This window comes from Lycorma delicatula, chromosome 1 (genome assembly GCF_047948215.1).
Source record: "Lycorma delicatula isolate Av1 chromosome 1, ASM4794821v1, whole genome shotgun sequence".
NCBI classification, from domain to species: domain Eukaryota; kingdom Metazoa; phylum Arthropoda; class Insecta; order Hemiptera; family Fulgoridae; genus Lycorma; species Lycorma delicatula.
The window spans coordinates 47,806,557-47,829,692 of NC_134455.1; the positions used below are offsets into that span (position 1 = coordinate 47,806,557).

The 23,136-nt window shown below is 34.4% G+C and overlaps 1 protein-coding gene across 1 annotated transcript in view; it reads left to right on the plus strand.

Moving 5' to 3' along the window:
* Nucleotides 1–23,136, plus strand: part of LOC142317948 (sperm-associated antigen 7) — a 55,609-nt gene that overhangs the window by 20,864 nt on the left and 11,609 nt on the right. The window contains exons 4-5 of the mRNA XM_075354483.1: nt 15,159–15,330; nt 22,235–22,394. Of these exons, the coding sequence (XP_075210598.1) occupies nt 15,159–15,330; nt 22,235–22,394 (332 nt within the window). The remainder of the gene's footprint in view (nt 1–15,158; nt 15,331–22,234; nt 22,395–23,136) is intronic.

A 23,136-nucleotide genomic window follows, 5' to 3' on the forward strand; every position in this document is an offset into this window, starting at 1 on the left:
TCGAAGCGATCGTGCTTGTCATCTCGAACCGGCCGTAGAGTACCAACCACAGTGACAATGGAGACAATGAATTCACAATACAATACAATACAACACAAAAATAATATATATAGTAGAAGAAACACACAGTATACTTGCTAGGCACATTGCTGCTTACCCGCGCCTAGAAGTCTTCTCCCCACTCTCTTCCATGTACCTCCTTCGTCTTCAGGATGCTAGCCACCATGCTCTGTACCGCATCCCATTCTCTCTTCCCTTTCAGCATGTGAGCTACAGTTGTTTCTGGAGTGAGGCCATCTGTGCCATGCCTACGCCGGACCACAGCCCACCTTTCGCACTCATAAAAGGTGTGCTCCGGCGTGTCATCCTGACCGCAGTAGAAGCACCTCGGTGTCCGTCTTCTCTTGAACCGATGTAGGTAGACCCCGAACTCCCCGTGTCCAGACAGGAACTGCGTGAGGAAGTAATCTACCTCCCCATGCCTCCGCCTGACCCACGGTCCCAAGTCCGGGATCAGTCTCCTGGTCCATGCCCCAGCCGTAGCCGTTCTCCACATCTCCTGCCAGTTGACCATCAGCTGCCTCCCGGCTTCCGCCTTCGGCGTTCCTTCGTATGTGGAGACCAGCTGCGACCCGCAGCTCGATGGGAGGCACCCCTGCGATGACTGCCACTGCGCATCCAGATATGGTGCGGTACGCCGATGTTATGCGTATCGCCGCTCTTCTGGTAAGGGAGGCTAGCATCCGTACGTTCTTCTTTCTCGAAAGTGCGTCCTTCCAGGCCGGGACCGCGTACAGCAAGACGGAGGAAACCACTGAAAGGATCAGCCGTCGCTTGCTCGCCCGTGGTCCGCTCTTGTTGCCCATTAGTCTTTGTAGAGTGTCTTGTATCTTCTCGGCCCTCTTCGTGACCTCTCTGAGGTGGGTGTTAGACAGCCCATTCTTGTCAATCCACACGCCCAGGTACTTAGCGCAACCGGACGTGTGGACCCGTACGTCGTCTACCATGAAGGACATTCCCCTCAGTCTTCTTCTGACGGTGATCGGGACAGCTGCCGTCTTGTGCGGTGCCAGTCGTAGTCCTCTCTCCCCCAGCCATCTGCTGACAACTGCCACCGCCAAGTTTGCCTTATCTTCTACCTCCTCCTCCGTCCGTCCCGACACCATCAGCGCGAGGTCATCTGCGTACGCGACCGACTGGCATCCTTCCGGGAGTTCTTCCCGCAGAAGGCCGTCGTACGCGATGTTCCAAAGAAGAGGCCCAAGCACCGACCCCTGCGGAACGCCTCCAAACATGTTGAAGTCATCTTCTCCTTCCTCTGTGCGTACCCGCAGAGATCTCTCATGCAGATAGTCATTTATTACGGCGAGCAAGTAGCCGCTGATCCCTCTCTCCCGGAGTATTCCCATAATCACTCCCCATGGCACGCTGTTAAATGCATTCCTGATGTCTAGGAGAATGATCAATGGGATTTTCCTTCGTCGCCACGTGCCTGCCGACTGAACTCTGGCCCACTCTAGCACCCGTCGGATGGCGTCGACGGTCGATCTTCCCCGAACGAAGCCGTACTAGTCTGGGGAGAGACCTCCGCCCGCCTCAATCTCCGACCGCAGTCTTCCAGCGATCAGTCTCTCATACAGCTTTCCCCCATCGTGTTGATGAGGCAGATCGGCCGGTATTTCCTGGTTTCTTCGGCTCCCGGTTTCGGGAGGAGGACCAACCTGGCCTCCTTCCAACAGCCGGGAAAACTCCCCGTGGACAATGCCCCACTGAACATGTCTAACACCGTCCACGGGTGCCTATCCACCAACACCTTCACGATGGACCCAGGGATGTTATCTGGGCCCGGGCTCTTCTGCAGGCTCATCTTCTTGGACGCCCACTGTAGTTCTTCTACAGTGAAGCGCCTTTGTTGATCACCAGCTATCGGTTCCCATTCCTCCTCTTCGACGTGGAAGAGCTCCGTTATCGCTGTGAGAGACTGTTCCCTTGTCAATGGACTGTCCCAACGCCTGCTCCAAGGCAACAAAGGCGTTTCGCCGATGTTGTCAAGGGGAAGTATGAGGCTAGTCAAGCCTTGAAGCAGCCCGAGGTACTGTTTGTAAATAAGCCTTAGGGGTCTACTAAAACTTGTAGACAATTCAAGGAAGACTTTCAGGTCGCTCTTCGTAGGGGCCGAAAGAACCTCAAGATTAGGGAAATAGACCTTCAAGGATCTGGTAGTGGTTGCAAATGACAAAGAGAAAGTACTAGTCATCCAGGAGTCTCCCGAGGTGAAACAGCTCGAGGTCAAGGTCGACCCGAAGTGCAAACATAGGCCCCGGGTCATTGTCTACGATATTGACCAATGGCTATCTGATAAGGAGGTTCTGTCTCTTGTGAGGGAGCAGAACACCAAATTGGATGAGGCCGAATTTAACAAAGAGTGTAGGCTACTCTTCAAGACGGGAAAGCGTGATGCCCAGCAGTATCACAGGATTTTTGAGCTCGGTGCTGGTCTCTTCCAGAAGTTTGTGTGTGAGGGTAGGTTGTATGTCGACTTCACTTCCTGTAGGGTCAAGGAGTACGTTGATGTGCAAAGGTGCTTCAAGTGCTGTCGTTTTGGTCACAGGGCCAAATTCTGTAAGTATATGTCGGTCTGCGCGCATTGTGGCGCGGAAGGTTACAAGCGCGACGACTGTTCGCAGAAAGCCGAGGCTCCATCGTGCGTCAACTGTAAAAGGTTGCGCAAAGAGTACAAGCATTCGGTCAACAGTAAGGACTGTGGCTGTTACTTACGTGCCGTAGAATTGTATTTCAATTCCTTGAATAGTTAGTTTCCTTCTTTGAGGCATTGTGTTTGCACACAGACTTAGGAGAGGGGTTGTTGTGGGTCTTGGGGTTGTTTTTCAACACCGCCCATCGTTAGTTGGGTGATCTGCCAGGTCGTTTAGTTGTTCTTTTAAAATGATCCACCCCATTTCTGATAGCAAGGCTGTATGTTTTGTTCTGCGAAGCCAAATCACTTCTTTGGCAGTTTTATTTCTCGACCGCGGGTTTCTGGTGGTGCTGGCTCTGCTTGCAGAGTCGATTCCTCATCGGACATGAGTGGATCCGGCCTTTAGGTTTTCAGTCCCAGTCTTAGACTGGGTTGCTGCATTTTCTTGATGGTGTCGGCCTATCAGAGTTTAGATATCCTAGCGGCTTGCGCCGCTTTATAATTACTTGACTAGCCTGTGCTTCTCGTACCTGTGTTGGCGTTTGCGGGGCCTTGTCCCGTAGGTTTCTTGGGTGGCTAGGGCACCGCCCAGGCAGTTTAACTGGCCAGAGGTAGACCCTTTGGCAATGGCCTCGGTTAGATTTTAGTCTCAATGGAGGTTGTATTCGGGGAGTTTACTCCCCGAGCACAATTTACTAACTTTAGCATGGCGGTTTGTCGAATTGGAGTGCACACTTATTAAGGGTAAATGTTGGTTGCGATCAACCTAGTGCTATTCCGGCGGTCCTCAAAACTGGAGCTGTAGTGGGAGACTAGAGGTTATACTCAGCTCTCGATGGACCAGACCTGAGGTCCTCTCAGACTTAGTTTATGCTGGCTGTACTCCAATCGCTTAAATTTAATTACGATATTCGTTGCGGATGACTGAATTTTGCAGATTGATATGCTGTCGTGGCATACTTGATGCATCTACGCACTAGGGTGTAGTAGTAGTTAGGGCTTAAAGTGACAGGCGCGGGATCTTCTCTCTTCTGCGAGTAGGCTTTTAGCTTAGTTCCTGAGGGCAACATGGTAGCATTAGGTGTCAGCTGTCTTCTTTGGAAGGCAGAACTCATTATTATCTCTCGTGGCGGATTACTGATGTAGATGTCCCTCGGGGCATCTCACGTGGCCAGGCTGAACACTGTGGAATGAAATGTCCTCTGTTAAAGCCATTGCTGGCAAGGAACGGAAGGGGTGGTGTAGCGACCTGACACGCTACGAGGTGGGATCTTCTCCCCTTGGGGGGGAATTGAGATGTGGGATTGCGGGGCATTTACATAAGGGTTGCCCAATGGAGGCCAAATGTATCCTTTGTAATTCTCAGGGGAAGTGGCTGCAGGACCAAGACCATATAATAAAGTGGTTTTCCTGTGTTTTAGAGAAGACCTGGGTTGAGACATGTCTGTCCAGGAGGGGTGGCTGCTTAGGTGTCCCACTGCCAGTAATTGGACAGGGTCTCCCTTAGTGTTCCGATCAGACTTCGATAAGGGGGACAAAGTAAGACCGTAGTCCCAGTGGGGGATTCCTCTGGGGTTCTTCATTTGAGGTGTGGCATCAAGACTAGAGTCCCGGTGGGGAGATCTCTACGAGGTCCCTCATTAGAGGCATGGTTACTAATTAAAGACCGAGTCCTGGCTGTCTGGAGGGGAACGTCAGTTCTTGACTAGAAAGTTTGAAACGATGGCACATCTTGGAGCTGTGTTCATGCTTGGTTTCAAGTTCAGCTCCAGGGGGATGGGGGGATAAAAACGGATGAACTCGAAAAAAAAAATACCACCTGAGAACACTGGTATCCATCTAGAATTCAAATCCATATAAAAGCCTTTGCTAGGATTTGTACCTTAGAACTCATGACTTCAAAATCAGCTGATCTGCGATGACAAGTTCACCACTAGACTAACCTAGTGGTTCACTCATGAATATCTGATGACACAAATAGATGCACTCATTTGTAAACACCCCCAAGGCAACCAGTCCTCGCTGTTAAGCAAAACGCAGTCACCTCGGAGTGTCGCAGCAGCAGACTGCCCTCCCTGACTGCCTCTTCTGAGGTTCTCCCATCAGGGTCCTCCTACTTTCATCAGGCTATGTCGACCTCCCCATCTGGGTGGCCAGCACCTCTCTCCACTAGGAGGCTGCCCTCCCCATTCCTAACCTACCAGTTCCAGGCATGCATTTCACATACCCTTCACTGCCTGCGACCCTCACACACCTCGAGGGTCCCTTATGCCATCATCGGAAAGTCCTGATGCTTCAACACTTGTAGTTGAGCCAGGGCACCCTAGGCATAAAGGCTGCCTCCCTGCCCCTCCCTGTCTGGCTGTCGAAACATGGGTTGCTACATTTCGACCCCGGTCATTTTTTTTCTCATAATGTTAACCTCCTCCTCCTTATGTTTCCTTTCTTCTCCCTTACTTACAGCAGCTAGTTCCCCTAGCCATTAGCACCTGCTCTCCTCCTTCCCCTCTTCTCTTCTCATAGTCATCCCTTTCCCTTTTTCTTCCCCGTTTGGAATAGGGGGAAGTTAACCTACCTTCCCTATCATGGGGTTGCACCTACAATACACACAATATTACACAAGATTAATAACAATACTATTTAACAGTGCAGTATGCAAGATCTACATATATATGGTTAAATTCTTAATACTAACATTTACAAATTTTATCTTATGCTTTCCTCTCATTGTAGCTCCTACATACAGTATACACAAAAATATATCATATATTTACATCAAAATAATTGAGCACTGCAATTAAAATACTATTAAACTATTAATGATTTACACAAAATTCACGTATGTGTTATTGAAATCTTAAAGCTAACAATGAGAATATACTTTCACATCAGACTGCAATTGACAGCATATACACAAAAATACATAGTCATAATGCAGTTGATACTTAAATTACAATACCGTTCCATGTTGAGCCGGTTGGTGCTGCACTCTAGCATCTACTAGTGCTGGCCGGTTAGTTAATCTAATATGACCATTCTATTTAAGAATCCCACACAGTGTGGTCGTGTTTTCATTTCAGTCCAAGGGGACTCATAGTTTCTTGATAATGTTCAAGTTCAATCGTGACTAAAGTGTCATACATTCTTAAGTTTAATTTAACTATTGTAATTCAGTCAAAATGTCAAGGGCAACAAGAAATTAAATATAACTATTCAAGAAGAACATAGCGTTGCTTCATTTCATCATCAACCATCTCATCAAAAATACAGTCCACACAATAAAAAGTGTGTTTTACTTGCAACAGCTGTAGTTAACGTTAAAGATAAAAACGGTAATTTTATCCAAGCCAGGGTCTTACTTGATTCTGCTTTGATGATTTCATTTTGTACTGAAAGGTTTGCTGCTAAACTTGGGCTTCAAACCAAACCTGTTTTAATGCCGATCACTGGTATTAGTAATGTTGTCACTAAATCTAAGTAAGCTAAGTATTGATTTAAATATTAATTCTAGATATGAAAACTTTAATTTTAATTTTAAATGTCATTTACTGCCATCTATTACAGGTCTATTTCCTAATGATTTTGTAAACGTAACTGTCTGAGAAATTCCTTCTCAACTTTTTCCTGCCGATCTTCATTTTAATATTCCTGGGCAAATCGACATTCGTTTAGGCGCTCAATATTATCTTTCGTTGCTTAAACCTGTTCAATTAACTCACAATTCTAATCTACCGTACTTCAAAAAACTCATCTTGGTTTCATAGTCTGTGGTCAAATCCCTACTAAATCTAGTAAACAGAAACATAATTCAGATTCAATATCACTTTTTGTTAGCAATGAACAACTTTCCTCTCAATTAGAGTCTTTTTGGAAATCTGAAGAGATTGAAAATCATTTACCGACCAAGGAGGAATCTCTATGAAAAACATTTCATTGAAAATACCTTTAGTGATGACAAAGGCAAATTTGTTGTATCTCTTCCTCGTAAGGAAAACTGCGCTTTAGGAGATTCTTATAAAAACGCAAGGCATCATTTCAATTTGTTACATCATAGATTTCAGAAAAATGCTAAACTTAAGGAAGATTACTTCCATTTCATGAAAGAATATCAAGAATTAGATCATATGCAACCTGTAGATTCATCTCAGTGTAAGGCCCCATCTAAAATCTTTTATTTGCCCCACCACACAGTATTTTATGAATCTTCCACCACTACCAAAACAAGAGTAGTATTTGACGGTAGTATAAAAACATCAAACGGCCGATCACTCAATTCAATTCTTGCTACAGGTCCAGTAGTACAACAGGATTTATTTTCGATTATAATTAATTTTAGAACTCACAGCTACATGCTATCAGGCGATATTCCAAAGATGTATCGACAAATTCACATCAATCCTCGAGATTTTCCATTGCAAAGAATCCTCTGGTACGATAATAATAACTCATCAATCATTCCATACAATTTACAAACAGTTGCTTATGGTTTAGCACCTTCAAGTTTTCTAGCTACAAGTTGTTTGATCGAAATTTCTAATCAAAATGAAGCCTCTTTTCCTCAAGCTTGCCAAGTAATTAAGCAAGATTTTTATGTAGATGATTTGCTCACTGGTTGTGATAGGACTGATCAGCTAAAACGATTATATAATGATATTTCATTATTGCTTAACAAATATGGACTTTCACTACATATATGCCATTCCAACATTCCAGATATGTTTGACAATTCTGATTCTTTTATCAAACTAGATAAGGATGAAATTATCAAGACTCTGGGATTATTTTGGAATCCTCAAGGTGATGATTTCATTTATCAGTTCAAACCAAAATATAATAACACTTCTTACACTAAACGTTCTGTTTTATCAATTGTTTCTTCATTGTTCAATCCTTTGGGTCTACTTGCTCCTTCAATCGTTCCATTTAAAGTGTTCATCCAAGAGTTACGGTGCACTAGCCTTCAATGGGATGAAGTTCTTCCCGCTCTGTTAGCAGAAAAATGGAATTTTCTGTACTCTCAACTTAAATCTTCAAGTAATTTTAAGATTCCTAGATAGTTAAAATTAGTTTTAGTAAGAGTTATCAATTGCATCGATTTTGTGATGCAAGTAGCAGCGCATATGGGTGCTTGTCTTTTCATCAGATCTGTTGATAGTAATGAACACATTGAAACTCACTTGCTGTGTTCAAAGTGTAGATTTGCGCCTGTCAAACAATTCACTATTCAAAGGCTTGAGTTGAATGCTGCTCTTCTGTTATCTCGTTTATTTAATAAGATAAAGTGTATTTTAGGTATAAGATTTCATTCAATCCACTTTTGGTTGGATTCTCAAGTGGTACTTTACTGATTGTTATCACTTCCTAATCGATGGACGGTATTCGTCGCAAATAGAGTTTGTGAAATTTAAGAACTAACTAAGGAATGCTGAGGGAAGCATGTTCCATCAAGGGATAACCCCATAGACATCCTGTCACGTGGTTGCATGCCGGATGTATTAACCTTGTCACAACTCTGGTGGAATGGTCCATCTTTTCTAAAGGAAGAGGAGAACGCCTGGCCATCCAGTTTGCCTGTCATTTCTATGATTCCACCAGATTCGCTCAAGGAAGAGAAGAAGTCTAGCAAAACTAATGTGTTTTCAGCTGCTCTTCAAACTGCAGAAGCTGTAGAACTTTCAGAACCATTTTCTTCGTTCGTACGAATATTAAACATTTTCATATTGTCGTCGCTTCATTTATAATTTAAAAAAATAAAAATAATCGTATATTGTCAGATCTTTCTCCAGAAGAAATCTATTCCACGTTGGAAATACTTATCTGTCATGGTGGGTGGCATACTGCACTTACTCCATCTACTAATCCTGGACATTTTTTTAAATTTTTGCTCCTTTAACTTCCTTACCTGACCCTGATTTCTCAGGCATTAATGTAAATAAGCTTACTAGGTGGCAGTTTATACAATATTGAAAGACTTTTGGAGAGCATGGTCTATTGATTATTTACATTCTTGCAGCAGAGGAATAGGTCTAAAATTTCAAATAATAACGTTTATGTTGATAATGTAGTTATAATAAATGAAATTAATCTCCATCCACTGATGTGGAAATTGGGAATAATTGTGAAAGTATATCTAGGTAATGATGGATTAATTAGATTAGTTGATGTAAAACCTAACAATACAATAGTAAAAAGAACTATTAATAAATTAATTTTTCTTCCAAATTCAGACATTTGTGATGACCTCAGTGATGCCAAATGTAATTAATGAAATTTCTTTAACATCATTTCATGTATTTGTTTAATTTTAAGTTATTTGCTTTATAGTCCTTTTTTTTTGCTTTTGGCAACATTGTATAAAGGTAACTTTAATTTAACATTTTTTCAAGGTTTATGTAACTATTTTTGTAGTATTACTTTTCATTTTTGTATATTAAGTTTCATCTCATGATAATGTATCTTAAAATTATAATTTAATGAAATTATAATTGGTGGGCGGTGTGTTCCGTTCCATGTTGAGCCAGTTGGTGCTGCACTCTAGCATCTACTAGTGCTGGCCGGTGAGTTAATCTAATATTATCATTCTATGTAAGGATCCCACACAGTGCGGTCGTGTTTTCATTTCAGTCCAAAGGGACCCATAGTTTCTTGATAATGTTCAAGTTCAATCATGACTAAAGTGTCATACATTCTCAAGTTTAATGTAACTATTGTAATTCAATCAGAATGTCAAGGGCGACAAGAAATTAAATATAGCGATTCAAGAGGAACATAGCGTTACTTCATTTCATCATCTACCATCTCATAAAAAATACAGTCCATACTAGCTCTAAATTCTACCAAATACTATTCTTCCTCTTTTCCCTCTTCCCTTTCCTTGTTTCCCCTTTCCATTTTTCTTCCTCTTTTGCAACAGGGGAAACTTAACCCACCTTCCCTATTGCGGGGATGCACTTAGTACTTGCTGAGTGACATGCGTGCCCTAGTGAATTTACACACAATATACATAATAATACAAAATCTTATTGGTTTACAATGGAATACCATTGAACACATAATATTACACAAGATACAATCTAACGCTTAAAATGACAATACTATTTAACAATCAATCAGATACACAAGATCTGCATACGCATTATTGAATTCCTAACATTTACAAACTTATTTATTTATGCTCTCCTCTCAGTATAGCTTTTAGCATCCTTTGTTTTGGACAACATACAGTATACACAAAAATTAATTATACATTTACATTAAAATAATTGAACACTGAAATTACAATATCGTTAACTATCAACAATTTACCCAAATTCTGCATATGTGTGATTAAATTTTCACGTACTACAATGAGAATATACTTTACATCCAACTACAATTGATAAAATTTCATATACACAAAAATACAAATTACAAATTATCAGAATAAAGTTGACACCTAAATTACAATATTATTTGACTATTCTATGTGTTGAACTTAAAATTAACAATGAAAATTCTTATTCTACATCCTCCTCTCAGCATTGTTCTTTGCACTCTCAGTTTAGATATCATGTTCTTCGGGCATTAAGATTCTCTACCAACGCCCTGTCCTTTCCACTTCTTCCTTGTGTCGGAGTATTCAGGTGACCCACTCCTTCACCACTCTCCCTCAAAGTGGCCTTTCCCTCAGAGCATGTATTCTACCACTGTCTCAGGGGTAAGTTCATGTACCCCTAAATAAATATCATATCTGGGCACTGATAACAACACTTCATTGAGAACCCAGGAAAAACTAATTCTTACATTCATTTGTCCAAAATGAATAAAAATGAATGCAAGAAAAAAAATTTCAAGATTATAAATATATAACAGAAATAGTAGTGTAAAAACATAAATGTTTAAAATAAAATGAAAATATCCTGGCTTCAGTTATCTAAAAACAACCTTTGAACAGAAGTTTACAAACCTTTCTAAATGAATGTACAGGCTAAACTATTGTTCCTGTTACCCTAGACTGCTAACAATGGCTGTAGAATTGACTAGGGGATTTTGTGCTTATTACATAATGCTATCATAAAGAAGAGCTCAGAAATGACACAATTTGAATTAACTGCCCTAAATATGTTAATCTGTATGTAAATTATGAAAGCATGGGACCACTTAAAAACATTAATAAATTTTTATGTAATAGAAGAATGGATGGTATTGTAATAAAAGTTAAACATTTTCATAATATATTCTCCATAATAAATTATGGCTTCAAAAATATTATTGGTGATTTAAAAGAATAATTTATGAATCTAATAAGTGAGGCTGTGTAAGAGCAATACTTTGATTGACAATCAGAAAAAGTAGGATGTAGGGTGGTAGTGTGATTTACAGAATTTTGGTTACCGTGTGGAGACCAATTCTCTTAATAACTATATTTTTTATGAAATAAAAAGATGTAAAGTTTTCCCATGAATCTCAGAACATTCTTGTTTGCTAATGTACTATACTAGAATTTTGAGTGGTTGAAGAATATGTATCAGTATTATTTTGTCATATTTTTCATACAAAAGAAAAAGTTTGAAAAAAGTTGATTGATTTAGTTTTCTCTTTATGTCTGTGTGATTATACTTTTTTATATCATCAGAAAAAGGGAATGAGTTGTAAAACGGACATGTTCCAGGAATACATTCCTTTTTATAGTCAATGTCTCTAGTTATGTTTATGTTCATGCACCACTAGTTTCTTTTTGTTTATTGCTTTTAAAAAGCTTTCTGTTTTGTCTGATTTGGTGTTTTGCAATAGTGGAAGATTGTTGTTTTATTAGTAAATTAAAATCAGTTGTGTGTGAATAGTGTATTGTATAAAAAAAAACTAGCAAGATGCGAAGGTGAGGAGTTGATTACTTCCAAAGAATTGCTGGTTTCAGCCAAAACAACAGGTCCAAACTGTAAGTGAAAAAAGAAATATATTGATAATTTAAGTGATGAAGAAAAAGAAAATATTATTAAAAACCTATACAGTGGTAGACTTAAGAGTGAACAGGATGCATTATGATGAGCTTGATTGAGACGTTTGATGTTGCCAGACATAGGACATCATCAGGGCATTAAAAAAATAAGACTCATCCTTCAGATACTTTGCTATGAAGGTTACCATCCAAACAATGTATGTCACAATGCATACATTAGCCTGTATGCAGTGTTTCATGAGACTGAACCTTTGGCACCAAAAAGTGCGCAATTCATCACCATGACCGCATTTATTTGTCTGATCAGTAGATATCTTTGATAGAAGATGATAAAAAGACTGCTCTTGCTTTTCAAGTGAAATCAGTTCAATGTGATATGGTACTAGATTCAAGCAGTAGTGACCTAAACGCTTTGTGAAACTACACAAAAGCATTGAAGCTTTTTTAACAATAGTATGTACAGGCACTTTATTTTTAAAAGTGCGCAGACTGGGTACATGGAAATGTCACTGTTAATTGACAATTCTGTAATCAATTTTCAAGTTGTTGAAAAGAAACAGCCAGTTTGTACTTGCTGACACTAAGGTATATGCAGATGGAAAAGTTCCTATGAAGAAAGAAAAATTTACAGAAGATTATTTGCTACATATCAGATGAACACAGTCCCTTTTTTCAAGAACACCTGCCTTGGCCAACAACAGTGATGAAAATTTTTTTTTTTAACCTCCAGGACCGCCATTAGGTATTGCTTCAGAGAATGAGATGAATGATTTGTAAAGTGAGTGAAAATGCCATGTCTGACCGGGATTCAAACCCGGGACCTCCAGATGAAATGCAGAGACGCTACTACTCTGCCACAGAGGCTGGCTAGGTGATGACTAGTTGAGTTAAAAAAAGAAGGTTAAGATTAATTCAGTTAAAAAAACTGATTTATTAAAATACTTTTGTATTAATTTTTTTTTTTTTTTTAAAGTAGTTTCCGCTGATATATTTTAATAATTAAAAATGTTTTAACCATAATACCAGCAAAAGAGATATATATTCTCAAGATCTTTCAGTTTTTTCAAACCATTATCAGGAGATTAAAAATATTATAAGTCAAAAATTAAAATGAGTACACAGTCATGACTGAATTCAACAGTATACTGAAGACAATATAGTGAATTCTGTTGGACAAATAAAATTAAAGGAAACTACATTTCATTGTATGTAATAATGGTATCAACGTAACATTTGTATAAAATTATGTCATGTTGGGTTAACAAGTTTTTTGTAGAAGTATCTTTTAAAAATTGCAGATATGTTTCTGAAATAATTGTCAATAAAGGTTCATCCATTGCTAAATCAAATGGTTGTTTGTAAAATTGATTATTAAAATTGAAAAAACTGCATTCACAACATAATTTAATCTCAATTAATTTGTTTATACATTGTGTATTTAATTAAATCTATATTGTTTTTTAATGATTGTTAAAGATTTAGTTATATCTTTGAATACATGTTGCAGGTATCTAAAGATATAATTTTTGTATTATTATTTATGTTAATTTCATGTAAAGGATCTATAACCATTTTTTAATGTATTTGCTAAAAATTTACTTAAAAAGTATGATGGGTAGAATCAATTAATAGTCTTATTGGTGTATTGATTTTATTTAGTTTAGGTAAAGCTTTCCTATTAGGGGCAAATGTATTAATATTTTTATTTAATTTATTTTTTAATTTATCATCAGGTATAATATACTTAGAATTATTAATTAAAGATTTAATTTTTTTTATATATATATTTACATGCTTTTGATTTTTATAAAATACATAAAATCAGTACATCAATATGACCGTTAATTGATTCTACCCTTTCACCAACATACTTTTTAAGTAAATTTTTAGCAAATACATTAAAAAATTTAATATAATTAAACAATACATATACTTTAAAAAATGGTTATAATATTATAGATCCTTTACATGAAATTAACATAAATAATAATAATACAAAAATTATATCTTTAGATATTTGTAACATTAGTATTCAAATATAGATATAACTAAATTTTTAACAATCATTAAAAGCCATTTAAAAATAATATAGATTTAATACACAATTTATAAACAAATTAATTGATATGATTAAATTATCTTGCGGATGTAGTTGTTTCACTTTTAATAATCAATTTTACAACAACCATTTGGTTTAGCAATAGATGAACCTTTATCAGCAATTATTTCAGAAATATATCTTCAATTTTAAGAAGATACTTTTATAAAAAACATGTTAACCCAACATGACATTATTTTATACAAACGTTAGGTTGATGATACCATTATTATATACTACAAAAACATTCAAAATGAATTCAATATAATATTAAATAAATTTAATAAAATTGGTAATATAAAATTCAGTATGGAAACACAAAATAATAATTGTTAAAATTTTTTAGACAAAAATATACAACAATAAAATAAAATTAGAAATATTTCATAAACCTTCTTCAAACAACACAATAGATGATTGTGTTTAATGCACTCATATTGAGCAATACGTTATTTAAAATATGATAAAGTTTCTCTAAATAAAGAAATTGAAATAATTAAAAATATTGCCCATACAAATGGATATAATACTAATACAGTAACCATAAAAATTTAATTAATGAACATACATTTTTTAAAGAAGATAAATTATTTGATAACACAGTTTCCTTTAATTTTATGTTGTTGCACCAGAATTCACTATATTATTGTCTTCAGTATACTGTTGACATTAAAACAGTCATGACTGTGTACTCATTTTAATTTTTTACTTATAATATTTTTAGCCTCCTGATGATGGTTTGAAAAACCGAAATATCTTGAGAACATATATCTTTCTTGCTGGTAGGTGTTTAAAAAATTTGAATTATTTTTTATGAAGTTTTATTTATCAAGTAATTGACTTTTGAATACCATAAAAGCTTATCTTGATTTTTAACTTGCTAAAACTATAGTTAACTTATTCTAATGTAAATAAAGTAGATCAAGCACATTTAAAGTATTTTCATAAAAGTTTCTCATTTATAATATATTTTAGGAAAGATAAAAATTCTAAAATTGATTTTTTATATTTCGGGTTGAAAAAGGACATATTCCATGACATTTATGTTAGTTTTAATGGTATAAAAACCAGTAAAATATTTTTTTTGACTTATCACATTCTGTCCTACTTACCTTAAGGTATAAATCATCAATACAAATTTTGTTTGTAAAAAAAAATGTACTTGGCTGGAAATTAGTTGTTTTTTTTTTTATTTCCCAAAAGTTGAGGTTTGTGGAATGTGTGTACCTTTTTTCTTCTCACCAATTCAGTTTGTTTATGTATTTCAGATATTGTTTATACTTCCTTGTATAGTTGTTAAACAAGTTTTAATAACCATTTCCTCCATAACAAATACTTCATATCTGATGAAACTGTATGTCAAGAGCTTCTGTGAACGTAGTCTTGGATGTATGTTTTAGTCTTATTCTAGACTTTTTTTTCAGACATGATGTTGCTGAAGTTGCTGGAATGACAGCATATTCATTTGGTGAAGAAGGAATTGACCGATATACAATTGTCTATAAGAAAGACAAGCCTCCTAGTGAAGATGAACTGTCAACACTTAGACTAGGAGAAGAATGGAATGAACAAAAAGCTGAAGAGATTGCAAAAAAAGTAAATACATTTGTAAAATTTATTACTTCATAATTTTTTTTGTTCAGTTAGCTGCGTTAATGATTCTACATATAATACAGATTATTTCTTTATGAAGCTGGATAATTCCACATCTTATTTCAGTCAGTTTATTAAAGCATTAAAGGCAGGTATAAATAATATTCACTGTGATTTTTTTTTAATAACAAATGTTTATAAATAACAGTACTTTAGTTTATGGTTCCAGTTTTTGAAGATGGCAACATTTATTACTTTAAGTTTTTACATTGCATTGCCTTGATCACTCATTTCTGTAATGTCATGACTAATTCTTAATCATTCCATAAAAGGGTTGCAAGAGAGATATTGGTACTGTTATGTGATACTGAATTTAAAGCTTGCAGGTAATTGGATGACTATTAACCCTACCAAGGGAGTGCGCCTAAAATTCTTACATTGTAGCTGTCTACAGCATGCCTATAGGGAATTAAAAAAATAAACAGCTTTGGAAAAACAGAAAATTATTTATTATTACTTTATATGTTTACTTTATTCATATTTTTTATAAGTTAAATAATATAAATATATACACTCATAAAAATTATTGTCTATGGAGAAAACGTTGTATGCTAATGCTTGAACATTTTACAAAGGAACATTAAATTAATTTTAATATTAAAACTGATAATGTTAATTTTATTTATGTCAGTATCAGTTAATCCAACATTATGCATCAATGAAATTAGTATAATTAACTTTTTCTGTGTAGAACAAAATGGTACAAGTTTATATGCTTCCGGTAACCAAAAATTGCTGGCTAAACTTCTGTTATAGGTTGTAACTATAGGGGATTTCTTTGTTTTCTTTAAGTCCCTTTAACTATATTTTTGTGACAACTATAATTGGCATACTAATCATCAGTGTAATTTTTTTTTCTTCCTTCAATATGAATTATGAGCCAATAAATGAAGTCTTTGGATTATTTGAGATGAATGTGGGCCATCAGGAAGCATTCAGCTATATATTTCTTAATCTGATGCATAATTTTGTATCACATGACATATTTCATAATCCTATATTTGTTGGTTTATTCAGGATCTATTGAATAAATCAACATTGGTGGCAGGAAATTTGCAATGTTCTTTCATTTTTTTGCAATTTTAATAAAAATATTGAAAATTCTCTGAGAAAATAAACTTGTCTAATTTCCTTTCCTCCTTTTTTGTAATCAAATTTCAAACATATCAGATCGTCAAATAAAAGTAGAGATCTTCTATCACTATTGCATAACCATATAGGTTTTTACCTATATTCCTGTACCATCTGGTGATATAATTTTGCAATATTTGTGTGAATAGTGTAGAATAATAATTTTTACCATTTAGTTTCAAAATACCAGTAGCTGGAATAATTTCAGTTTTAGAAGTTTCATTTGCATATTTCAAACTAAAATAATTCACTGGTACAATGTTATTATTTATATTTATTCTCTGCAATTTATCATTAATCATTGGGTTGTTTATTTTTCAATATCCAACATTTCAGCTGTAACATTTTGAGCAATTAACGTTAGGCTAAATTATAGGAAAACTGTTAGTATGATTTTCTACATCTTATTATATTGTCTTCTCAAGACAAGTAATAATGATTTTTAAAAAATCAATATTTCATTCTGATGATTCTGAATCACTTTTATTGAAATAACTGGATTTACAATTTTGCTCAATTAGATTGTCTTGTTCACTTTTATCATCTCTTGATCATAATTTTTATCATCTGTTTCATTATTATATCTGTTTTGAAGTTTGTTTTTGCCCTATCATACTCAAAATTGTATGATAATATTGTCAGGAATGTATAATTATGTCAGTCCTAAAATGAATATTAATTTTAGTACTTTTAAAATCATTACTGTTGACTTCATATATATATATACCAACTTCATGGGTAAAGAATGATTTAATTTTCCTATCTCTATGTGTATAATTGTGTTAACTCAATAATGATCTTTAAAAACAAAGTACGTTTATATATGTTCAAGAAGAAATAAGTAAAGTAAAATTATAAAATAAAAGGGGAAAAAATTAAGATTGTCTTAAAATTAAGACTGTCTTGCCAACTGGGTACATGAGAAAGTATATCCATTTAAATAGTGACATAAAAAAACACTAAAAACAAGAAAATAAAATCTTTACATTAAATTTAAGTCATGGTTACTGTGTAGGAATAAATAGGCTCCATCAGTACTGTCATTCATTCAAACAATGAATGAATGTTGTACTTCATATGCCACCTAAAAGAACGCACCTGGCTAAAAGAAATTCTGTTACATTTGAAATATGTACTCTGATCTTGAAAAAAGTAGATTATATTTCTTCAGTATTTTTTGAACTACTGACATGAATTTGTGTACCCAAAAAGGAAATGTGAATTGCATATCTATTTGTCCATTTGGTAGTTTAATTATTGAATTGGTTATCCGATTATTGTGAAATTTTAATTACAGTTTTACTTCATTATTATCTGAAATAGATTCTAAAATTAAGTTTAAATATAGAATTTACTAGTTTAATGTGAAGTATTCATACTAAATATCTTATGTGGTTAATGTAGTAGAACATTTTTAATCCTTTCTAACATAGTGTCTGCAGTCAGAGGGATTATTTAATAAATAATTATGAAAAATCATTAAAAAAATAAACTAATTATATAAAGTAAAATATAATAATTTAATTATATTATATTGTAATAATTATAAATATATATTTTTTTATTTTATGTAATTAATAATTTAATTAATATATTGATTAATAACATTAATAATAATTAATGAATATCAATTTTTAAATTATAATCATTCTTTATTTTAATTATTGTTTGTCAAAAACTTGTGTCGATTTTTTGCTTTGTTCTTCTCAATTGTTTGGTTTTTGGTTGGTTCATGGCTTTATTTCCTTCTCAGTTCAAAATAGTTTCTGCAATTAACATCTAACATTACCTGTCCCTGGATCTGTGGTCTCCCTAATACCTCTTCCCTTTTTGATTTAATAAGTATATAACTCAGATGACCAATGTCTCCTACTATTAAAATTAATATAAGTCTGTTTGTGTATTAAAATTTGATGTAACATTATCCTATTATATTACATTAATATTGTTCAGCCATACTACAAATATTTGTTATTTGTTTTTACTTTTTTTGGGGGAAAACTCATAATTATTTTCAGAAAAAAATACCATTAAAAAAATGTAAATATCACATCACCTTTTACCACTTCACCTTATTCATAAAAACAAATACATTGCATTACAGAAGATCTAATAAATAATAGATTATTATAATTCTCTAATAAGTAATTAAGTAGAAGTAGCCATACTCAAATCTTTGTATAATTGGCATTCAAAATCAATAACTATAGCAGTTGTAAAAAGACCTCCCTTATCCATGAAAAAGATTAAATCTAATTCTGTTATGAAGATATTACAAAAGAAAGTAAAATTAAGCAGTGTTATGAGGATTGTTCAATAAGTCCTTAGAAAATCCAAGATATGGCACTCATAGTATCAAAAACGGTTTGCTTTTAGTAAGGGTCATTTGTCACTAGAGTGCAATTAAAGTTTCAGCTGTATCCATGACGTGATTTCATTGTCATAGTCAATTAAAGCAACAAGCTAGCGCATCTGCTCCTGTGTTTGCAACTTTACAATTGGGTAAATGAGTTTAAACGTGGCCGTACATCCATAAAAGATGAACATCGTTGGGACGTCCAGTGGAAGTGACCACCCCCCCGAAATGTTGACAAAATTCATGATATGGTTTTGAGTGAATGACGAATCAAAGTGCATGAAATAGTTGAGGCCACAGGCATATCGCAAAGTATAGTGTTTTAAATTTTGCACCAAAATAGGGTATGAAAAAAATTTCAGCAAGTTGAGTGCTGCATTTGCTCTCAGTGGAGAATAAACACGTTCCAGTGGTCGACTGAGGCTATTTTGGCGCTTTTCCATCCCAATCCTGATGAGTTTCTGCATTGATAAATAACTGTGGAGAAAACATGGATATACTACTACACTCCAGAGACTAAGGAAGTCAAAACACTGGGTTCGCCTTCAAGATATATTCACCGGATTTGGCCCCCAGTGATTTTTTTTTTATTTTAAAACTTCAAAAAATGGCTCTGTGGGCAACGGTTCACATCAAACAAGGAGGTCATCACCGAAACAGATGCTTATTTTTAGGACCTTCTGAAATCCTACTTTTTGGATGGCTTAAATAAGTTGGAGAAACACTTGGAAAAGTGTTATAGAGTTAAAAGGAGATTATTTTGAAAAATAAAATAGAAATTTACCCAAAATAATTTATTTTTCTATCTGTTTCTAAGGACTTATTGAACGACCCTCATACTTAACAGAAATCTAAGGAAGGATTTTGGTTAGTGTATTTTTATTATTTCTATTTTCATGGATAAAACTTCTAAATTATCTGTTAGATGTCATAATCAAAAGTTTGTAGAAACCTGATATAAGCCACAAGTCAGTACCAAAAACTGCAGTCTTTCTCAAAAATAATGAGCATTCTATGTCTGGCTAATTAGGGAAAGTGTGGAATGCATCAAAGCAATATTGTTACATATCAGCATGCCAGCTCTGTTATAATATTCAGCACTTAAAGTGCCAGAGTGAATCTGTATAATATAGTTTCTCAATGTATATATATACACGAGGGTGAATCAAATTTAAAAAGATAATTTTGCTGTTCTATGCATCCGAGCTGGAATGACAAAGTGTGGTGTTAATGTTTGGTGTCTTAGAGAGGGGGAACCAGCTTCGTTAGCCTCTCATCTCTGTTCTGTCATCAGTATGGCCATGAGTGAGCAAGACGTTCCATTGTCTGTTTCACAACATATAATCATAAAATTTTTAACTAATGAAACCATTAAATCCACAGAAATTTTAATTTGTTTAAAAGTACAGTTTGGGGCACTACACTGTCACAGAATCGAGTGTATATGTGGGTCACAAAATTTAAGGGCAGGTGAAAAAGTGTAGAAAACGAAAGTCAAGTCTCACAGCTGACAACATCTGTACCATTTGAGAGCTTATCAAAGGTGGTGGCAGATTCACTGTGAAAGAAATTGCTTCAGAAGTGGGTATCAGCTATGGGAGTGCTCAATCCATTGTCACTGATCATCTTGGCTTTAGAAAAATTAGTGCTCGATGACGTTTGAGGTTGTTGACCAAAAATCAAAAACAAGTTAGGCTGGAGATCTGTGAGAGAGACCTCTGAATCAATTTCGGTAAGAAGGGGATTATTTTTTGAGGCACATCATCACATGTGATGATATATAAATCCATCATTACACTCTGGAGTTAAAAATGGTGAGTAAGGAATGGCAAAGGAAGGATGAGATGAGGGCTGCCCAGTAAAGGCGAAAACCCATCTGTCAGTCGGAAAAGTTCTTGCAGCAATTTACTCATTGATTTTCTCCACAGTCAATGAACGGTGAATGCAGCTTACTATTGTCAGCTGGTACAGTCAACAAAAATCACCTTCTGAAACAAAAGACAAGTTATGCCTATCAGAAATGTCATCCTTCTTCATGACAATGGCAGGCTGTATACTGCAATTTTGACAAGGGATAAATTGTAAAAAATGCACTTGGTAACCGTCAACCACCCTCTCTACAGTTCAAATTTGTCCCCCTGTCACAATTTTTTGTTTGTACCCTTGAAAGAATCACTTGTAGAGAAACGATTTGAAAACAATGAAGACGTCGAGGAGCTTGTGCGCAATTGGTTGACGTTTCACCCTCAAACATTTTATGAACAAGGAATATTCAAGCTTCCAAATCATTGGGAAAAGTGTATAGATCGTGCAGGAGACTATATAGAGAAATGATGAAGGTATGAATTCTGTTTAATAATCATCATTAAATTTATAAAGTATTACCGTTTATATTTGATTCACCCTCATATAAAAACATTATTACTTTCAAGGAAAATAACTCGAAACTGATATTTATATTATTTCTAATGATAGAGGAATTATTCTTCTAATTATAGAGGAATTACTCAGTAGAGAAATTATAAAATATAAAGAAAATTAGATATTTGTTTTTTTATATCAACATTTTATAGTCCGAGCTCTAATTGCAGCTCTACTATTCTAAACAAAAAAAAATTTGTTATTTTAATATCTTTTTGAAAATCCACTTCTTTTGAACTAAATCATACACAAATGTATTTTATTCCATACAAAATCTTAAGTTATTATTATTTATACATATATTCAAAACTGTAAGATAAAAAATTATTAAATATATGTTCAGATCAGATTCTGGGAAAAAATCTAATGAAATCTGTTAAGACATAATTGGCCTGTGCCTATTAAACTTTGAAGCAGTTTGGTACACTTAATTGAGCTTAACAGTTTAAATATCTTTCTTCCAGATTTACCAGTTTTTTCATAAACCAGTAAAGTTTTTACTCAGTTTATATTAAAATATTGTTGAAGGGGGCAATAATACTTGCAATAATAAACATAAATAAATAATCAGTCAGAAAACACAACTGCAACAGTATGGTACTACATTATCAGTCAATATTATGCATTTAATTGAAAATCAACTATTGCCATTAGATGTGTTGAATGTTTGATGATATCATCATGCTATGTAATTAAATATCAAAGGTTATACTCTAGCTTAGACTTCAATAGACATTAATTCTATTATTGATTCTTCAAAAATATTTCTTAGTAACATGTACTATTATAATAATAATATTTTTTATTAGTTATTTTTTATTTCGCTGATTAGATTTGTTTTTATTTATATATATTGTATTTGAGATTAGATTATTACATGTTGAATACATATTTTATTATTTATGTATTTATTACTGAATTAATATATTGTTATTTTAGAGAGAATTAGAGAAACAAGCTGAAGCAGAAGAAGCCAGAAGAAAACCAGAAAAAATTGTACCTAAAACTAATTATAAAGAAAAGTATCAACATTTAATTGGTCTTGAAGCAGCTAAAGATGCTGCTCGAATTACACAAACCAACAAACAGTATGGGTTTGGTAGGTATTAAGTTAAAAAATATCTTAATTTTTATTCACATGTTAAACTGAATTTATACTTAATACATTATGCTCTTTACTACAGGTGACATATATGATTTGCTTTTTAAGAGTTAGATGAGATTAAATTTATTTCTCTATCAAAGTTAGGTCCATTTGTTCCCATCTTGCATTTAACCATAGATTACAATAAGAAGTATACATATTAATATATAAAACACTAGTGCTACTCTATACTGTTCCTATACACTCCAGGTAATATTATAAAACTAAAACTATGATATTATTTTTGTGCTAATATTAACTTATGCAATCTTATTTTATTCATATACATTACATACTTAACAGTCAATGCAGTAAACCCAATTATTCTTATGAAGTAAGTAATATTAATATTTCTTTAACGGTATTAATCAGTAGTAAAATATTAAAGGTAAACATTAATTTCTATTATCAAACACACTTTGTATTATTTAAATTATATTAATTGCATGTTTGTTACTTCATTGATGCATATGTTGTACTTAATACTTACAACTTTTAATAATATATATATATATAATACAATACTGTACTAGTTTGTACAATACTAGGTTATATTTATACAATACTAGTTTATATATATATATATATATTTGTACGTATGTATATACAAACTAGAAATGTTGTATTTCCTATAAAGTATTTTATTCTACATCCTTAAATGCTAATCCATAGATGATTTTCATATACAGATAAGTTT